The sequence below is a fragment of the Furipterus horrens genome, unplaced genomic scaffold (assembly GCF_987537825.1).
Source record: "Furipterus horrens unplaced genomic scaffold, mFurHor1.1.pri manual_scaffold_2, whole genome shotgun sequence".
Taxonomy (NCBI): Eukaryota; Metazoa; Chordata; class Mammalia; order Chiroptera; family Furipteridae; genus Furipterus; species Furipterus horrens.
The window spans coordinates 97,718,969-97,740,155 of NW_028327172.1; the positions used below are offsets into that span (position 1 = coordinate 97,718,969).

General features: G+C 38.5%; 1 protein-coding gene across 15 annotated transcripts in view; it reads right to left on the minus strand.

The window, feature by feature from the left end:
• The window catches only part of PARD3 (par-3 family cell polarity regulator), an 817,661-nt gene that overhangs the window by 266,927 nt on the left and 529,547 nt on the right, over positions 1-21,187 (minus strand). For 8 of the 15 annotated variants that reach the window (XM_090266183.1, XM_090266178.1, XM_090266182.1 and 5 more), the window contains exons 15-16: positions 12,809-12,968; positions 384-573 (exon numbers count right to left, since the gene is read on the minus strand). In XM_090266183.1, coding sequence (XP_090122309.1) covers positions 384-573; positions 12,809-12,968 — 350 coding nt within the window. The remainder of the gene's footprint in view (positions 1-383; positions 574-12,808; positions 12,969-21,187) is intronic. The other 7 variants (XM_090266179.1, XM_090266188.1, XM_090266185.1 and 4 more) reach the window with 1 other exon arrangement.

A 21,187-nucleotide genomic window follows, 5' to 3' on the forward strand; every position in this document is an offset into this window, starting at 1 on the left:
TCTGCAGCATGAAACTTCACAAACCACTTTTGACACTTTTGATCAGTCATAGCACCTTCCCCATACACTGCACAAATCTTTTTTTGCATTTCAGTTCCGTTTTTACCTTTCTTGAAATAATGTAGCATAAATGCCAAAAATGTTGCTTATTTTCTTCCATCTTCAATATTAAAATGGCTACGCAAAAATTCACCAGTTTTGATAAGGTTTTTTTTTAATGCACGCTGATATGACAGCTGTCACAACACAATCTAACAAAAGTGTTTTGAATGAAGTTAAAGACAACTAAGCACTACTAGAGCCATTGTACAGAAAAAACTAACAAACTTTTTGGCCAACCCAATAATTCACTAATGTCTTCCACCCGTGGAGTGTGATCTTACCAATCTGCTGAATCACTGATGGCAGCCTTAGCCCAGGGACCAGGGTCTCTCGTCACAAATCCCATATCATCATGCGAGCTGGAAGATGACTGGTCGGAGAGATGTGGAGGAAGCACTGGCAACCTGTCATCTTCTATAATGACAGTGTCATCTTGGGGCATATTCACTGTGGGGGACAGCTGGTATTTACCTGTCCAGTAAAAAAAAAAAAAAAAAAAAACAAAAAAAAACAAACAAACAAAAAAAAGAAATTCTAGACTTAGCTCTAAGTGTTAATGCATATTAATGTTAACATATTGCTACCTCAGAAAAAGTCTGAACTCCCAAATACCTGTACAACCTGTTAGAACAAAATAGAATTAGGGAAATATATTTTTCATAAATGAATGTCAAATGGCAACCTCAAGTCTATTCATTCCTCTGCCACCAGAGCATTGTAGCTTTAAGTATTCAATATTTCTAATTTTAAGTTTCCTAAAGCCAGAGATTATCTCCAGAAAGTCTTCTAATGTGAAAATGCTACACAGCTTCTAAGTTATGAAAGTCATTTGAAATTTTTATCTAGAAATTTTAGAGGGAAGCCCTGCAGACTTATATCAACCATTCACCCATTCACTCATGCAGAAGGTATGTAAGAAAGACAATCTCTGCCCTTACATATCTCACACTCTAGAGAAGGAGACAGACACATAAAAGGTGAAAACATATTGATGCTGTGAATGAAATGCATTCACAAATGCTAGTGATGCCTGGGTAGCTAGAGACAGAGGATGCTTGGAATCTTAACAAAAGTTAATATCCAAGTTGGGTCTAGAATGATGAATAAGGTCTTTTCTGCTAGAAGAAATGATGACATTGATTCTGACATCAGCAGCAACATCTTAAAGACACATCAGAGAAAAGCCCATGGTGTGTTCAGGTGACACATCAAGGATGGGTAAAGGGAGAATCAAGACCTTAGGGGAAAGGATTCGGAAGATGGTGGCCAAGTAGGTAGAGGCTGAGTCTACTTCCTTGTGCTCCCAGCACAAATTTGGAGCTGATCTGCCAACAAGTGACCTAAACAATCAACTGAGTCTCAGCTGATATGAATTATTGAAGCCAAGGAGTACAGAGGATGCTTACCACCATCCGCACCTATACAACACCATACAAGATGTGGTGGGTAGTGTGACTCTCAGTCAGCCAGATGGAGAAGAACCCACCAAAGAAAAATCCAACAATAATCAAAACCTAATCAAAACAGGAAAGCCCAAATAAATGGCAAAAAGGGCATCCCAAGAGCATTAAGTTTGGAGATCAAGGAGACTGCACCACTGAGTCCCACAGGTTTCCTACCACAGAAAGTCTACCACAAAGACAGGAAATCAAAGCAGATCAATCTAATATGCATACAAAAGAGAGGCACCTAAAATGGAGAGACAAAGAAAAAAACCTCAACTGAAAGGAAAGAGGAATCCCTAGAAAAGAGTGCTAAATGAAATTGTGACAAGCAATTTATCAGACATAGAGTTCAAAATAATGGTTATAAGGAAGCTCAATGAGCTCAGTGAGGACTACAAGGAACTCTATGGAAGTTACAAGGAACTTAGTGGGAACTACATCAGCATGAAAAGGGACATATAAATTACTGATAAGAGCCAGGAGGAAATAAAGAATACTATATCTGAAATGAAGAACACACTAGAAGAAATCAAAATCAGGCTAGATGAGGCAGAGGATCAAATTAGTAAGTTGGAGGACAAGGTATAAAAATATACCCAGATAAAGCAACAAAACAAAAAAAGACTCAAAAATGAAGAAGATGGTTTAAGGGAGCTGCAGGACAACATAAAACGTAATAACATTCATATCACAGGGATATCAGAAGGAGTAGAACAGAAGCAAGGGATAAAGACCTGTATGAAAAGAGTAATGACAGAGAAGTTCCCTAACTAGGTGAGGGAAAAAGTCACACAAGTCCAGGAAATACAGAGGGTCCTAATCCAGATGAACCCAAAGAGGCCCACTCCAAGACACATCATAATTAATATGGCAAAATTTAAAGACAAAGAGAGAATCTTAAAGGCAGCAAGGGAGAAACAGCTAGTAACATAAAAGGGAGATCCGATAAGGCTATCAGCTGAATACTCAACAGAAACACTACTAGCCAGGAGGGAATTGCATGAAATATTACAAGTAATGAAAAGCAAAGGCATGCAGCAAAGTCTACTCTACCCAGCAAGGCTCTCTTTTAAAATAAAAAGCAAAATAAGGAAATTCCCAGACAAAAAAAAAGGTTAAAAGAGTACATCTCCACCAAACCCGCATTGCAAGAAATGCTAAAGGGACTTTAAGAAGTCTGAAGAAAGAGACTTCTGGCCAAGATGAAGGCATGGATGGACACGCTGTGTCTCCCTCCACAACTAGGAGGGAATACAACTACCTCAGGACTGGAGACAGCCAGAAGTTACAGAGGATCGAACTGCGTGAAAGTCCGGGAGGCAAGGATATGGGGAGGAGATGCTTCTCTGGATGGCTGGGAGGTGTGGAGCTGGGGCAGAGAGGACATGGTGTGGTGGCGGCAGCAGCAGGAGGCCAGTGGAAAGCACAGAAGCACATTTTAAAGGATCAGGAGGGACACCTGAGGAGTGTTCCCAGCTCCTTACCAGACCTCGCAGCTCACAGTCCCAGCACCGGGCAGAGTCAAGCCTCATTGCTTCTGATTGTGCAGACTAGTGGGGGATGGGGTGGAGGCAGAAACTACCAGTCTCAGCGGAGTCCGCTTGTTTAGAGGGCCCCCGCGGTCCTGGAGCATCTACAGGCCCACCCAGTCTGGGAACGGCAGCTGGGGCGGCAGCTAGAGGGGCGCCAGTCCGGTGTGGAGGTAGGAGAGGTGCCTGGAAAAGGGGCAACTGCTGGGCGGGCAGCATTGTTCCCTCTAGAACCCCTCCCCCACATACAGTGCCACAGCATGATGAGACAGATCTCCCTGTGCTGACGAGTCCCTAGGGCTCTGCCCTTTGCAGCACAGCAGGAGGGACGGCTCTGCCTGGGACGTGGACGCGGGCAGACACAGGAGCCTGTCAGAATGAGGAGACAGAGAAGTAGGGCCCAAAACGGAATGGATCAAGGTTCCAGTAGGAGAATTAAGCAACGAGAAGATAGACAACCTAACAGACGCAGAATTCCAAACACTGGTGATAAAGATGCTCACAGGCTTGACCAATATGCTTGAGTACAGCAAACGCTTAAGAGAAGAAGTGAAGGCTATGCTAAGTGAAATGAAGGAAAATCCACACAAAACCAATGGTGAAGGGAAGGAAACAGGGGTTCAAATCAATGATTTGGAATATAAGGCAGAAAAAAAGTTAACCAGTGTAGAATGAGGAAGCAAGAATTGAAAAAAAAATGAGAAAAACTTCCCAAATTTTGCAGAGTTGATGAACATACAGGTCCGGGAAGCACAGAGGGTCCCGGGCAAGCTGGACCCAGAGGGGACCACACTGGGACGCATTTTGATTGAGATGCTAAAGGTGAAAGATGGGGACAGAGTCCTGGGGGCAGCAGGAGAGAAGTGAAGAGTTGCCTACAGTGGGGTGCCTATGGGACTATCAGCTGGTTTCTTGGAGGACACTTTGCAGGTGGGAGGAAACTGACAGGCAGTGTTCAATGTGATGGAAGGCAACCTGCACCCAGGATTGCTCTGTCTAGCGAGGCTGTCGTTTGGAGTGGAGGGGCAGATGAAGTGCTTCCCAGACAGGGTGAAACTAAAGGAGTTCATCATCACCAAGCCATTATTATATGAAATGTCAAAGGGACTTACTTAAGAAAAAGAAGATCAAAACTATGAACACTAAAATGACAACAAACTCACAATATCAACTAATGAATCTAAAAAATAAAAACAAAATCCAACTAAGCAAACCAGAATAGAAACAGAATCATAGGTATGGGGAACATTTGGAGGGTTATCAGCTGGGAGTGGGGAGGGGGAGAAATGGGGAAATGGTGCAGTGATTAAGAAGCATAATTGGTAAATACAAACTAGACTGGGGGAAGTTAAGTATAACATAGGAAAGGGTGAAGCCAAAGAACTTATATGCACGATCCATGGACATGAACTAAGGGGGGTGGGATTGCTGGAGGTAGGGGGGATAATGGACAGAGGGGAGCAAAGGAGAAAAATTTGGAACTACTGTAATAACATAATCAATAAAATATACTTAAAAAAAAAGATGAAGAAAAAGAGATAGAGAAACACAGGTACAAAGGGGAAAAATGGCAACAAATAAGTGTCTATCAATAATAACCTTAAATGTAAATGGATTAAATGCTCCAACCAAAGACATAGGGTAGCTGAATGGATCAGAAAACATGACCCTCATATATGCTGTCTACAAGCGATCCACCTCAGAACAAAATATCTATATAGGCTGAAAGTGAAGGGATAGGAAAACATATTCCAAGCAAACACACGTGAAAAAAAAAAAAAAACTAAGGTAGCAATACTTATACCAGACAAAACAGATTTCAAAACAAAGTTCTAACATGAGACAAACAAGGTCAGTACATAACACTTACGGGAGTAGTCCAACAACAGAATATTACCCTTCTAAATATATATGCACCCAACATAGGAGTACCCAGAAAATCGTGGAGGACTTCAAGAAAGACCAACTATAACAGAGTCACCATGGAGGATTTTTAAACCCCACAATTAACAATATATAGACCATCCAAACAAAGAATCAACAAGGATATTGCAGCACTGAATGACTCTATATCAAATGGACCTAACCAATATCTGCCGAACATTTCACCTCAAAGAGGCAAAATACACATTCTTTCAAACACACAAGGAACATTCTGAGAGACAGACCATATGGTAAGACACAAAACAAGCCTCAACCAATTCAAAACAATTGAAATTATATCAATCATCTTGAGTCACAAAGGCTTGAAACTAGAAACCAACCTCAAGGAAAATCTCAAAAACATTCAAAATCATGGAGACTGAATAACATGTATTAAATAATGAATGATAATGAATGGGCTAAAATGAGACCAAGGAAGAAATCAAAAAGTTTCTGGAAACAAATGAATATGAACATACAACAACTTAAAATCTATGGGACATAGAGAAGGCAGTCCTGGCAGGGAAGCTCACAGCACTATAGGCCTACCTAAAGTATATAGAAAAACCTCAAATAAACAACCTAAACCTACATCTACAAGATCTAAAGAACAGCAACGAAGCCCAGAGCAAGGAAAAGAAAGGAAATAATCAAGATCAGAGCATAATTAAATGACATTGAGACTACAAACACAATTCAAAGGATCAATGAATGAATCCAGGAGCTGGTTCTTTGAAAATATTTTTTAAAAATTAACAAACGTTTAACTAAACTCATCAAGAAAAAAAGAGAGGACGCAAATAAATAAAATCAGAAATGAAAGAGGAGAAATCTCAACTGATACCACAGAAATACAAATGACTATAAGAAATGACATTGAAAAACTATATGCCCCCAAATTGAACAACCTGGGTGAAATGGATCACTTTCCAGAAACATACAATCTTCTAAAGCTGAACCAAGAAGCAGCAGAAAGCTGAATAGACCAAAAACAACTAGTGAAATTGAAGCAGTAATGACAAACTCCAGGCACAAAAAAGCCCCGGATCAGATGGCTTCACAGGCAAATTTTACCAAAGTTGTAAGAAGAACTAACTCTTATCCTTCTTAAACTATTCCAAAAAATTCAAGAAGAGAGAAGACTTCCAAACTTTTTTTACCATGCAAGTATTATCCTAATTCCAAAACTAGGTAAAGACACAACAAAGAAAGAAAACTACAGGCCACTATTTCTAATAAACATAGAAGCTAAATTCCTCAGCAAATGGAACCAAAAACAATCCTGAATAGCCTCAGCAATCTTGAGAAAGAAGAACAAAGTAGGAAAAATCACAATATGTGGTATCAAACTATACTACAAGGCCAATGTAATCAAAACAATCTGGTACTGGCATTAAGAACAGACACATAGATCAACAGAACAGATAGTCCAGAAATAAACCCAGGTCTCTATGATCAATTAATATGTGACAAAGGAGGCATGAACATACAATGGAGTAAAAATAGTCTCTTCAATAAATGGTGTTGAAAGAACTGGACAGATACACGCAAAACAATGAAAGTAGACCACCAACTTACACCATACACCACAATAAACACAAAATGGATTTAAGACTTAAATATGTCGTGACACCATAAAAGTCCTAGAGGAAAACATAGGCTGTAAAATCTCAGATATCCCATGCAGAAATATTTTTTGCTGATATATCCCCTAGGGCAAGGGATATAAGGGAAAAAATAAATAAATGGGACTACATCAAGTTAAAAAGCTTCTGTGTAACCAAAGAAGCCATCATCAAAATGAAAATGGAACCGACCATACGGGAGAACATATTTGTCAATGATACATCGGATAAGGGTTTAATCTTCAAAATATATAAGAACTCATACACCACGAGACAAGCAATCCAATTTAAAAAATGGGCAAAGGATCTAAATAGACACTTCTCCAAGGAGGACATACAGAGAGCCCACAGACATATGAAAAGATGCTCAACATCACTAGCCATCAAGAGAGATGCTAACTGAAACCACAATGAGATATCACCTCACCCCTGTCAGAATGGCCATCATCAACAAATCAGCAAACAAGGGCTGGTGAGGTTGTGGAGAAAAGGGAACCCTAGAGTGCACTGTTGGTAGGAATGCAGACTGGTGCAGCCAATGCGGAAAACAGCATTGAATTTCCTCAAAAAATTAAAAATGGACCTGCATTTTCACCCACCAATTTCACTGCTAAGAATATATCCTAAGAATCCCAAATCACCAATTCAGAAGAACTTACGCACCCCTATGTTCACAGCAGTGCTATTTACAATAGCCAAGTGCTGGAAACTGCCTAAGTGCCCATCTGTATGTGAGTGGATCAGAAAACTGGGGTACATTTACACAATGGAGTACTATGTAGCAGAAACAAAGAACTCTTTCCTACCTTTTGCCATAGTATGGACGGAACTGGAAGGTATTATGCTAAGTGAAATAAACCAGCCAGTGAAAGACAAATACAATATAACCTCACCTATAAGAAGAATCTAATGAACAAAATAAACCAAGTAGCAAAACAGAAAATCTGCTCAGGTTCACGGATCATCAGCACGACAGGCACTTACATTTCTTGGGACAAAATTATGATTCAAGACCCTGAATCCTTAAAGATAAAGCAGGGGTACAAATGATGGCATCTTCCTTCCCAAATGCATACAATACTTCTGGCTAACTCACAAAACCTTCTGTGCAAGAACTGTGGACCAAGCTTTGATCCACATGAATGCCTCATGGGAAGACATGTGCAGAGTAGTCTGCAGGATGTGCTGATACGGGCCCACTGGCCTGGCTTTCCCAATATAAAGAGGAAAAGTGACAATTTCCTATCACCTGACAGGAAAATGGAAGAACTCCCACTTAAATCCAATGTCCAAATCTGTTAAAAAGAATCATGGCACTATCCCAACACAACCACCATTTTACACAGGGTGCACTTTTCCTGTGTTGATAAAGTATTACTTAAGATAGCACAAGAACAATGTGAACATTTCAGCATCAGTCTTAAAATTTAATTTTTTAAGTAAGTGATAATTATTGTTTTAATAATACTAAGAAAATTTTGGGATGATAAGTATATGGTCTTAAACAATTTCTAAAAATATAAATTATTCTAGATATTTCAATAAAGGAGCAAAAATTAAGTCAGTATATATCTCATTAGGACAATCCACAAAACTAATCATGCTAGAAATTTCAAATGCATTCAATATTTAGCATCAACTACTCTATTATAGAAACACTACATGTTCACTAAAACTTCTACTCAGAATTTTATCAAGAAATACACTCAATTCTGATTTGAAATGCATCCATTTTGACACTGTGACAATGAGCAACTTTTTATGAATATTTTCGATACAAATGTAAATCAAATTTAATACTTAATGTTTTGCCTTTCCTAAATTTAAGTTACTCATTTATTCCTACTACAGTTTTGGGATATTAGAATACAAAGAGAGAAATCTGTTCAATAAAATCTCACTCATAAATAAGGTCAGACATTCTAGCACTATTACCCAAAGAAATATTTCCTTCTTAGGACATACCTTTTCCCCCAGAACTGTACAGAATGACAAAACCAGGACTTTCCCTGACAGCTCACCACTGACAAAGCAAGTGTCAAAGCATTAAATGTCAAGTCCTCACATAGGTAAAATTTACTGGAAGGAAATATTATGGTGTAATTACAGTGCACTCATTTTTAAGACAACTAAAACTCCTGAGTTTGCACAACATATTCTGAGAGACAGCCTAATAAGCAATAGGGAACCCTCATGGGTTCTTCACATAAAAATCCTTTTACATCAGATGTTGTTTTGAGCAGAAATATTATACCTTAGTGATCCAAAATATTATACATAAGAGCAAGAAATTTCCCTAATAGTAAGACAAGTATTTAGCTTTTACCTTTCACCCATGATTCTGGCAGCTAATATCTTTTAAAAATTGAGAATTCATATTTTCTATCAATATTCCACTCCTTAACAAGATTCTTAGGTACACAGTTTTAGTATCTGACTCCAGGAATATATAGGGGGTAGTGAATGACTAACTTCTCTAACTACATATTGTATCAAACACCATCTGCTCAATACCTCTAGCTGCATTTTGCTCATCATAAATGTGAACATTTGAAGGATGACCTGAAGAGCCTTTGATCCATTTTTTAATGGATAAATATTCCTTTGTCCTCAACTAATTAACCAACGGCTACAAATTAAGATTTAAACCAGTTAATATCTTGTGGAGGAGTGAAACAATGAGATGCAGAATGATTGTTTACTGAATGTTTATTCATTGAGACATTTACATAAAAGGGCAATCATGACACTAAAAACAGATGAAATGAGAAGTTTTTCCAGTAATTTGACCCACAATAAAAATATCAATGTTCCATTTTTCTCATTTCCAACAAGATAAAATAATATGAACATAAATGCTTTTAAACTCACCACAAATGTATGGATATAAAAGCTACTAAAATTAAATTCTAAAATGGATACGACAGATTTTGGTTTTGATTCAAACAGAAAAATTATTCAGATTAAAATGTTTGAAAAAAATTAATGTCCAATGCTTCCAAATGTCACCTTGTGATCTTATGAAGTGACCATGTTGGTTAAATTAGCCCAGTCCCATCATTGTTACCATTATTAAGTTAAGACAGTCCAGCAATTCGTAAATATTTTTAAGACTTTTTAAAAAAAGCAATCCTATGGAGGCTCACTACAGATTTCTTTTTGATGAATGTCCAGGATGACTCTTTTAAATGCACGATGGTGGAACGTCAGCCAGTGCAGATGATGTTTGGAGACATTCTGCCTTTGGTCGCAAATCTGTCTAACCCCACCAAAACTAAAGAGATGGAACAGTTTGAGTAATGTAGGACTCACAACTCACAAAAATATACATCATAATTTTGGTTTAGAAGCACAGAAACTTTGCAGCTTCAGGCTTGTCACTTAATTTCTCTGGTCCATAATTTCCTGACCAAAAGATAAGGTCTACATGATTACTAAGGTTGTTTTCAAAAATTAACTTCTTGGATTCTTAGATCACAGTGGTTGCCAGAATGGACTAGATTCTAGAGACTCTAATGCTTTCACTTAAAGATGTGAATAAAATGATGGTAAGAAAGAACTAATGGCACAAATTGTGTGATCTCAGCAGTCCCAAAGAGGGCTATTTTAAGAAGTTATAAAAAAACAAAATAAAAATCACCATGGCATCTTGGGACTTCGTTCCTTTACATGTTAAGTGGGGAAGTGTGGTTGATGACTTCTGATATCCTTCCAATTCTCAGTCCTTCCTTTTCTCAACTATTTTTTGGAAGTTTCTTCCCTAGGATGTGTTCCCATGTGAATGAGTCAGAGGGCTTTAAAGCTCATTTTGGTTTATGCGAGAAATATTTTACATGAAAATTCACCCTGTTTGCATAAAACAAACCATTTCTTAATGTAGCTCCACTGGAATTTCAATACTAAGTTCTAAGATCATGAAGTAAATACCACCACCTTCACTAGGGTCTACATATGAGTTATTCTAAAAGCACAGAAGACAACCATTAACTAAAAAAGATCTGTCTGAGAAATTTCCATGTACCTAGATACTATGTAAATAAATAAGTACTACTGCTGTTGGTGTAGGTTAATAGAACTTCAGTGATCTAATATCTTCTATTTGGTACCCAGTTTTGCAAGGTAACATCTTTTGTCAGATTTGTAACTTTAAGGATGAACTGACTTAACAAACAGTATTTGTGTGTTATAACCAATGATATTGGAATGGTGACTAACACAAATTCTCAGGTTCGCAAAACTAAAGGTAAATCTAAGTACATGCATTTCTCAGGGTACAACTATATGGGATCCCTAATTTCCAGTACAACATGTAAAGAAACTGTCTTAAGAAAACACTCAAATCATTCAACATCAATATGGTCTATCATCCAATGTAAAGAGTCTGTCACCCATCCAGCCCCAGGAGCATGCACAGTACATCACAACGCACAGAGCCGGGAGGGAAGTTACTGCCCTGAGAGGAGCATCTAGCAGAGGGAAGAGGAAACAATGCCAACTACAACACAAATGAAAGCAGACTAATGAGTCCATGGCTAACAAAATCAGGGTGACAGACTATAAAGAAAGTGAAGGAATCCTCAACCCATATATATAGCATTTCAAAAGGTGACTAGGAAAATTTGTTTTTTTTGTTTGTTTTTTAGTTTTAGTTTTTCGCCTTCCTCTGAAGCATCAGACATTGGAGGCAGGACACCGGTTACAGGAGCTGCTGGACCAATGGTGTGATTCAGTATGGCAAGTCCTATGTTCCTATAATAAAGGGGAAATTACAGCATATCACTTTGTATACGCGCAGATCTGGGGACACATGCACCCCCTCTCTCAAGGGCTCTGAATTTTCATCAATAAAAAAGTATTTAATGAAGATAAAGTTTTGTACCAAATTCAAGAAAATATGGGAAATTCAACAGCATGAAGAGTGATCATTAATAAGCAAAGATTAATGGGATAAATTACATGTGATGCCTGTCACCTAACAGGTGCACAATATCTTCAGCATCCTTCCCCACTTGCGCTATGCCATGTAGGCCAAAGGAAGAATGGTGACAAATAAAATTAGAGCTGGCATGTCTAAATTCTCTGTGGAACAAGATAATTGAGAATTTAGCAATTTTTCCAAACTAGAAAGTTACAGGGATTAGACAAATAACAACAGAAAATTCCAGCAGTTGTGTGTTTTTTTTTTTTTTCTACCATGCCCAGTAGAAAGGTCTTTGAAGGCAGAGATTGTTTCTATTCATCTTTGTATCTACAAGAAAAGTGTACACAATGCCTTGCCAACAGTAGGCTTTCCATAAACATTCACTGATGAATGAAGTAAATTCTTCCTCTAATGAAGCTTCAGAATGGACAATTTAAATGTATGAAGTCTATCCTTAATATAACCAAAATGGAATAAAATTTAGAGTTTTACTTTACAGTAGCAAAACATACCAGCAATAAAAGTGTTTTATGTCAGATGCTATTTTAATCAAAACAGCTTGCTGTGTTTTAAATTTGAAAATTCCCCCAAGGTAATCCCAAGATGAGTAACTCAGTACATGCAACCAGGCCTGTGGCAAAGCAAGTCTTTATTAACTGGATCTGTTCGTGGAAGCTGCACTGCTACAGAGGAAGTGCGAACAACCTCATACCCACTGGGGGCCGTGCACACAGCACGGTGTTGAATCCAAACAAAGGATGCAAAATACTCATTTCAGGATTTTAAAATGAAGGCTTTGAGAAAGCAGAGATGCAAGTAAAATATGGTACCCTCCTATTAAGCGCAAACCAAATAAATGTATCTTATATACACGTATAACCGTAGGTATTTTTTCTCACCTTCCAAATAGCACAACTGTGAATTATATGTAACTTCTAAAGCCTCCTTGTCATAAACCAATACATTTTGATTAAAAATAAAAATACATCTTCGTTTATTATCTCAAACAAGCTAAGGCTATCTTGATCACTGGAAAACATTTCTATGGGATTCCTTTTTTTTCTTCCCACATTAGAGGATCTGAAACACACTTAACAAGATCAATGTATTGATTTCCCCTGTTCACATTAACACTTCCTGAGTGATTATAAGGAACCTGTTCTTTCCCTCTTCAAAACACAGCCCTCCTTTACATTAATATTACATTAACAACCTCTCCATAAACCAGAAAAAGCATTAAAATGAGATGTGACCAAGTTTTACCTGACTCACCCATTATCCTACTGAGTGCAGCATTTCTTGTGGGGGATTCATCAAGACCCTCAATCCCACTGTAGAGGGAATGGGAAATTCTTCTTTCTCTATCATCCAGCACTGTTTCAATAGGCAGCTCAGGTCCAGAGAGGCCCCCAGGTGACTTCAGCTGCAGAGAAAACCGGGCAAGGGAGAGTCAGGACTGGAGACCCATTAGCAGCATGAGGGGATTATAACAACTTGCCTAAGGCTTGCATCCAACTGGCTACCAAATGAACTAGAACTTTTCACCCTGTACCAAAATAATTTGTGATGACAGCTCTGCCTAATGACCAACTTTCTGTGCCTCTTTACACTGTGCCTCTTGTGAAGTTCTGTCAGATTTCAACCACTAGAAGAAAAGTATATTAAAAGCTTTCTTTAAAAACAAAAAACAAAAAAAACCCTTATCTTGTCACTTATTTTTTCAGCTTGACTGTTATTATCTGTTGAAGTCAATTTAAATTATGATTTACCTCAAAATTCTTCATAAAATGCTGCTCTGCACAAGGCATGCATTTATCAGAACGGAAGCTGGAACTCAACTGTACTTTCACACCTATAGTATGTAAGTGCACAAAATAATCAGCACACATTTGTGTGTGCATGCCAGTAAAATTACTATTCAACCTATAAGACTTAAAGACCACTTGTCGGCTCAGGTGTCTTGAGCAATACACTGAGCCTAAATTTCTTCTGCTAGACATTACAAATAATCACTATTCTTGGACTGTAATCTTAAGCATGAGGTAGTGAATAACTGAGAAAAGCACTTTAATAGTATGCGAACAATAAAGAAGTGAGAACCAAATATTCTAATGAAGCAGGCAAAGGTGCGTATTTCACAAACATCTACAATCTACCAAATAAACAAAGAATAACAGTCAAGTTCTGGCACCATGTATAAAATTGTATGTGTCATTCTTTAATAAAACAGCAGTGCCTTATAAGTCATATTCTTCATAAAAATATGAATAAAAAGCCTATGTTAGTAAGGCCTTGAAACAAATCTGCTTCAAGGAGGAACAAATCACACTTAACTACACTGTCCCCAGTGTGGGCTCTGAGGTTAGACCTATGGACTAATGACTGAGGCCACTTTGATGCTGGCTCAGGCTAGAGGCAGAGCACCGAGGAGCCAGGGCAGCCCAGCCCAGCACAGCCCAGCCGGGGAGCAGGCTGCACTTCCCAGACGAATGAAACCACCACTGTCTCAGTTCCTCTGCCTGAACAAATTATGATTTCTGTAAGACGCTATCAGCTGTTTAATATAAATGAGATATTTAATGAAGTTCCAAATTGTAGACTTATCTCTCCCAGTCTGATAAGCACTGGGGAGATTTAATGCATTGCAGGGTCAACACAATTACAATTGGAGGCCCGTCAAACTGCAGGAGAATAATAAACTCGTAGTGCCAGTGAATTAGACTCAATAGGTTTAAACTGTGAAATGAAGATTTGTTTTATTAGTTTTTTTAAATTGCAGATTACAATTGACAGCTTTACTGAAAAGTAAAGGAAATATTCCAGGTCTCTGATGTATAAGAATAAAATGGCATTTTCTGAAAGAATACTATGCCTAAACCCCAAGGAACTTTAGGGAGATAAAAACAAGCATAAGCAGAACAAATACCCTACACCTTTAAAAGCAAGTATATTTGAATTTTTAAAATGAGCACATACATTAAAGAGACTTGCTATACACACAAGATCCACTTGCTAGGCAACAATTTATTTCATCATAAGATATCCTCAAGTTAGCTGAACAACTATATTTAATTGAACTATGTAACTGCAATTTTCTAGATGATAAAATCTTTATAAAGATTCTTCATGAGAAATCCCTAAATATCCCAAGATGTTGCTTTAGAATTTTATGAAGTCAAATAAAAATTAGATTTAAAAAATACACGCAGGCTTTCTAGAGAAAAACAGTAAGATGCCTGTTCAGACAGAACTTCGCACTTGACCAAGAGTGTGCGCCTCCCCTGCCTCCCTAATATATTTAATTTGCATCTCAAAAGACAGATTTAAATGAGGACATCAGTCACCTACTACATAAATATTCTACACAGGATACAATGTCTTTTTATTTCCTTTTTAAAAAGTCCTGATTTTATAAATCTCTTTATTTGCATGCTAGAAACAGGGCAGGGAGGCCGTGCTGCTGGGCGCTGCAGCAGATGCGGGAGCCCAGCGCGGCTGCATGGTGGCCCTGAGAAGGCAGCCCCGCCCGATACAATTCGGGCTGCTCCCAGGCCCTTTCAGTCTCCTTACAGTAAAACCGTATAAAAATTAAGCCTAAATGAGATGTGTGTGTGTTGAGGGGGGTGGGATGCAGGGGGAAGGAACTGCAATTTTCACTTTGTGTTTGTTGTTTAAAGTGCTAAAATGTTCCTCCACCCAGGTTCATTCAGTTCCAAGCAGCTGCATTGTGTTGGACCCCTCAGCTCCGTCCCTACAGAAACAGGCAGGCCTGTCACCTACTGAAGAAAAATGAGCTCCAGGATGCAGCGAGACAATTCACATTGTGTAGCAGCATAAATTTATACAGTCTTTTTCTAACATAATGTAGAAAATACCTTATACCGTTGGACTAGTCCATTTATTTCACTTCGTAGTCACTATCCTCACGAAATAATAAGCTAAGTGAATAGTTAAGATTCAAGTGAGACAACATTTATCATAACTTTATTTACACAAGTATAAAAACTGGGAATTGTATCAATCTCTCAAAATAAAGTAAATAAAATGATCTTTAAACACATTCAAATGATTTTATATCGCTTTTATAAACAGAAAATAACATTATTTAATAACAAAAAACTGGATAGTGTTCAATGAATATGCTTTTCATTATGTACTTGGCCTTCTCTTTTTTTCTTAGGAAAAGTTAAAATCTAGGTTTCTTTGATAAAACTAATGCAATTTCTGTGGGGTTAGTAAAATCTCATGTTGTTTAAAGTATTCATTAGTGGGTCAAATGATGTCTTTCACATAATGAAAATGTATCCCAACATCTTGACTATAAACACTGAAAGGCAAGCACAGATATGGCCTTCACCCTCTCCACAAATTTAGAATTGGGTCCTACTTAGTATGTGGCATGATCTCATTATTCAATATTTCAGTCATCATGGACTTAATCTATGTTATCCCCAATGCCTGGCACAGGGCAGACACTCGGTGAATAATTAGATGAATGCCTTTATTTCTAAGTCAATGACTGAGAGATTCCTTAAAGTGGTTTAGAGATCTTATATACACTAGGTTACAAGAAAGTAGGTCTTAAAAATTTATGAAACTGCACAGTGTTGAAATTAAAAGAAACTGACCTAGATTCCAACTGTTCATTGAAAAAGGGCTCATATCCAAAGTACAGGTGAACATAAAACAATGAAGAGGAGGACAGGGTTTAGCTTTAAAGAACAGTGGCTGGAGTTTTAGGGTCCAATTTCTGTTTCTCCTTTCATGCAGGAGCACAAAATTTCCTTTCCTTCCCATGTTGATAACAGCAAGGATTCAAGAGGTGAAGTAAGCTTCCAGAGTCATTCTACCTGTATGTGGCAGACCCAGAGTGAAACTGATTCTGTCAAATAATAGAGCCTGTGCTTTTACTATACACTACCACCCAGTACAACTAGAATATAAATTGCCTGAACATAATCACAGTCAATTAGACCCACTCACGTACATAGGAGGAATAAACACCTTGCTTCTAAATTACTTTGTCCTACGTTGGCCTTGTAGCTATTAAGTGAATCATTTGACCTCTCCACATTTATTCCTTAATACATAAAATGAAAAGAATCATAAATAATGTGTTAGGCCCCTTTCCAGTCTGATGCTAAGAAGATGAAACCTAGAGAGGAAATCCATTTTAAAGCAGTACTTGACAACTAAATCTTTCAGTATGGGGTCTAAGACAAAAGCTCACCTTGTCACTTTCTCTTTTGGTACTAAGACAAGACTTTGTATGAAGTCATGACTAACAGAAATATAATAAAATGTCTGAAAGCTATGTTAAGTTAAAATAATTTCTACTGTAATATTAATATTCTTAGAACATTTAAAATCAGCATAATTCTCATACACAGGGTATCTTTATACTCAAAGAACAATGTCAGGTGTTGGCTCCCATTTCCCTGCACTCTCCTTCAAGGTATATAGTAAAAAGAAAAATCTTCCTTTGTGGTGATACCAATTTTTCTGCCTCTTATGTATTCTTTATTTTAGGATGCTATACTTTACATCCCCATGACTATTCTGTAACCACTAATTTGTACTTACTTCATTCACCATTTCACTCATCCCCCCAACCCTCTCCCATCTGGCAACCATCAAATGTTCTCTCTATCTATGAGTCTGTTTCTGTTTTGTTTTCTACATTCCACATATAAGTGAAATTATATGGTACTTGTCTTTCTCTGTCTGACTTATTTAACTCAGCATAATGCCCGCTGGGTCCATCTATGTTGTTGCAGATACCAAGATTTCATTCTTCTTTATGGTTGAGTCATATTCCATTGTAGATATGCAACCACTTCTGATTTATCCACTCATCTGTTGATGGACACTTAGGTTCCTTCCATAGCTTGGCTATTGTAAATAATGCTGCAATGAATGTGTGGGTACATATGCCTATTTGAATTAGTGTTTCACTGAAGTGAAATTTCTAGTTCCTTCTTTGTCTCTTGCTAGACCTTCATGTTAAAATCTACTTTGGATTTTGAAGATGGTGGCGGAGTAGGTAGCAGTGTTGTCTGCTTGCTCCCATCGCGGAAAGGCTTGGAGCACAAACACTGAGAGAAGTGACTAAGTGCGGATTTCAGATAGCGCGAGCAGGGAAGGGAGTGTAGGAGCGGAGTGGAAGAGGGCAGAAAGCTGGGCCCCCAGCCCGGAGCCGCTGCCGCACCGCACCCCAAATGAGCAGCTGCTGCCCGGCTCATTAGCTGGGATCTGCATGGCAACTGCCATAGGCGCTGGGACCAGTGGAGTCCCGAGGGAGACAATGGGAAGGTTTCCTTGAAATAGCCGGAGGTGTGGGAAGACAGCGAACGGCCCAGACTGTGGGAAGCTGTATGAACTGAGTCTAGGTGGGGACCCCCTGGGCTGGCAAATCTGGACTGGCCACCCTGCGCCCCAGGCACGCACATCACAGCACCACTAAACAAACAAACAAAAAAGCGGAACTGAAGCCCTGGCTGCTGTGGCTCAGTGGATTGAGCATCGGCCTTCGAACCAAGTGTCACTGGTTCGATTAGCAATCAGGGCACATGACCTCATTGCATGTCAGGTCCCCATTTGGGGGCACAAGTGAGAGGCAACCACACAGTGATGTTTCTCTCCCTTTCTTTCTCCTTTCCCCTCTCTCTAAAAATAAATAAACACACAAATAATTTCTTTTTAAAAAGTGTAACTGAGAATGATTTGGAGCATAAGGAAGCAAAAAAAAAACTCCAATCAGGACAAGAAGAAAAAAGAACCCAAAACAAAAACAAAAACAAGGATAGTGTAAGCAGCCTCTGAGACAACTTCAAGTGTTTCAACATTTGTAACATAGGGGTGCCAGAAGGAGAAGAGAAAGAGCAAGAAACTGAAAATCTATTTGAAAAAATAATGAAAGAAAACTTCTCCAATTTGGCAAAGGAAATAGACATGTAATTCCAGGAAGTACAGAGTCCCAAACAGGATGGATGCAAAGAGGCCCACTCTAAGACACATCTTAATTAAAATGCTAAAGGTTAAAGATAGAGAATCTTAAAAGCAGCAAGAGAAGAGAATACCTACAGGGGAGTTCCCATAAGACTGTTAGCTGATTTCTCAAAAGACATTTTGCAGTCTAGAAGGTATTGGCAAGAAATATTCAAAGTCATGAATAGCAGGGACCTACAGCCAAGATTTCTCTACCAAGCAAAGCTATCATTTAGAATTAAAGGACAGATAAAGAGCTTCTCAGACAAGAAAACAACTAAAGGAGTTCATCATCACCAAACCATTATTATATGAAATGTTAAAGGGACTTACTTAAGAAAAATATCAAAACTATAAACAATAAAATGACAAAAATACATATCTATCAACAACTGAATCTAAAACGCAAACTAGAACAGAGAATCATGAAAAGGGAGAGCATTTTGATGGTTACCAGATAGAAGGGGTGTGTGGAGAAATGGATGAAGAGGTGAGGAGATTAAGAAGTACAAACTGGTAATTACAGAATAGCCATGGGGATGTAAAGTACAGTATAGAAAATGGAGTAGCCAAAGAACTTATACACTTGACCCATGGATATGAATGATGGTGGGGGGACTGTCTGAGGGAGTGGGGGGCACTGAGTAAAGGGGGAAGGAGTAGAAATATCAGGACAACTGTAATAACATAATCAGTAAAATATAATTTTAAAAAAATTAAAAAAAGGGGGGGGGGGACTGAGACGGGGAGAGGGGCCCATATAGGAGAGCTGCAGTGGAAACACAGACTCAGTAGGGACCCCAGGCAGGCAAGCAGTGCGCACAGGGGAACGGTGAGATGCTGTCAGCCAGGGATGGACGCAGCCCAGTGCTGCAGCTGGAGCACAGAGACTTCTTGGGAGGAGGAATGAAGAAGACAGGACCCAAGGCTGGGCAGGGACTAGGGCCATGCACACTGGATCGCCAGCATAACAAAGTTGCTAGAGAAGCCCAAGGATTGCTGGAGGGTGCCGCAGTACAAGTGGGGAGAGACCCAACTCAGTGCGGCTCACAGCAGAAAGCTGCAGCAGGCCCACAAGTGAGAGAAAAGCAGTGACATAAACCAGCCAGATCTCCTCACAGCCAGGCAGCCAGCCAGAAAAGACTTGAAACCCATGGAATTTTGACCAGGTGTGGATACATAAAAAGAAGACTGCTCACAAAGACTGAACTGAGTAAAAACTCTTTTTTTCTTCCGTTTTTTTTTCTTCTTCCCTTTTTTCTCTTCCTTCTTAAAACTCTCTCTTTAATCTGTTTCCTACCTTCTCTCCCTCCTACCCTTCTTAACTTGTGTTTGTCTGTTTTGTTTAGCCTCCCTTTCACACTAAACATATAGCATATAACTGATATATAAACGTAACACTATATACTTTCACTATCTCACTTCATTCTGCATTCTTCCCTCTTTATTTTTAACATACAACATAAATATTACTTACTGTCTCGCATAGCTTTGACCCTATTGCTATTATTATTGTTCCATCATCTTCCTCTCAAAAATCATCTTTCTTTCATTTAAAACAACTCTTATCTGTTTCTCCTATAGTATAATAGTCTTAACCTCTACATTTATATTAGTACTGGCTCATTTGCAGCTGATACTGGGATTGTGGGTGGGCGATATTTTTGAGGAGATGTGTTTCTTGCCTGGGTCGTGTGTTTATGTTTTAATAGCATCTCAAGAAAAGAACTGAAGACAAGGTGGGCAGAGTGATACTCAATCAACTAGCCAGAGGGAAGGATCCACCAAAGAGTAATTGAAATACAACCAGACAGCTTAAACAAACAAAATAAAGGGCATCCCAAGAGCATCAGGCTCAGGAGATCAAAGAGACTGAACCACTGAATCCCCCAGGTACCCTATAAAGAATCTCTTACCAGAAAGGTGGGAAATCAAAGCAGACAAATCTAATAAACAAACAAGAAGAATCCTACATGGAAAGACACAGAAAAAACCTTCCAGTGAAAGGAAAAGAGGAATCCCCAGAAAGAGAGATAGATAGAACAGATATAAGCCAACTATCAGACATGGAATTGAAAAGAATGGTGATAAAGAAGCTCAATGTACTTGACAATCTCAAAGAAAACTAAGACAAACTCCATAGAAATTACAAGGAACTCCAAGGAAACTATAAAGAATTGCAGGGAAGCTACAAGGAACTTACAAAAAACAACACCAACATAATAAAGGACACAGAAACTAATAAGAACCTGGAAGAAATGAAGAATACAATTTCTGAACTGAAAAACACAGTAGAATCAATCAAAAGCAGGCTAAACAAAGCAGAGGATCAGATCAGTGAGTTAGTGGACAATGTAGAAAAAAATTCCAAGACAATTCAAAAAAATGAAAAAAGATTTAAAAAGAATGAAGAAGGTTTAAGAGAACTGCAGGACAACACAAGACTAAACAACATTAGAATCATAGGGATACAAGAAGAGGAGAAGCAAGCGATAGAAAACCTGATAGAAAATGTAATGACAGAAAATTTTCCTAAACCTGATGAGAGAAAAAGAAATGCAAGTCCAGGAAGTACAGAGGGTCCCAATGAAGATGAACCCAAAAAGGCCCACTCCAAGGCACATAATAATTAAAATGGCAACATTCAAAGACTAA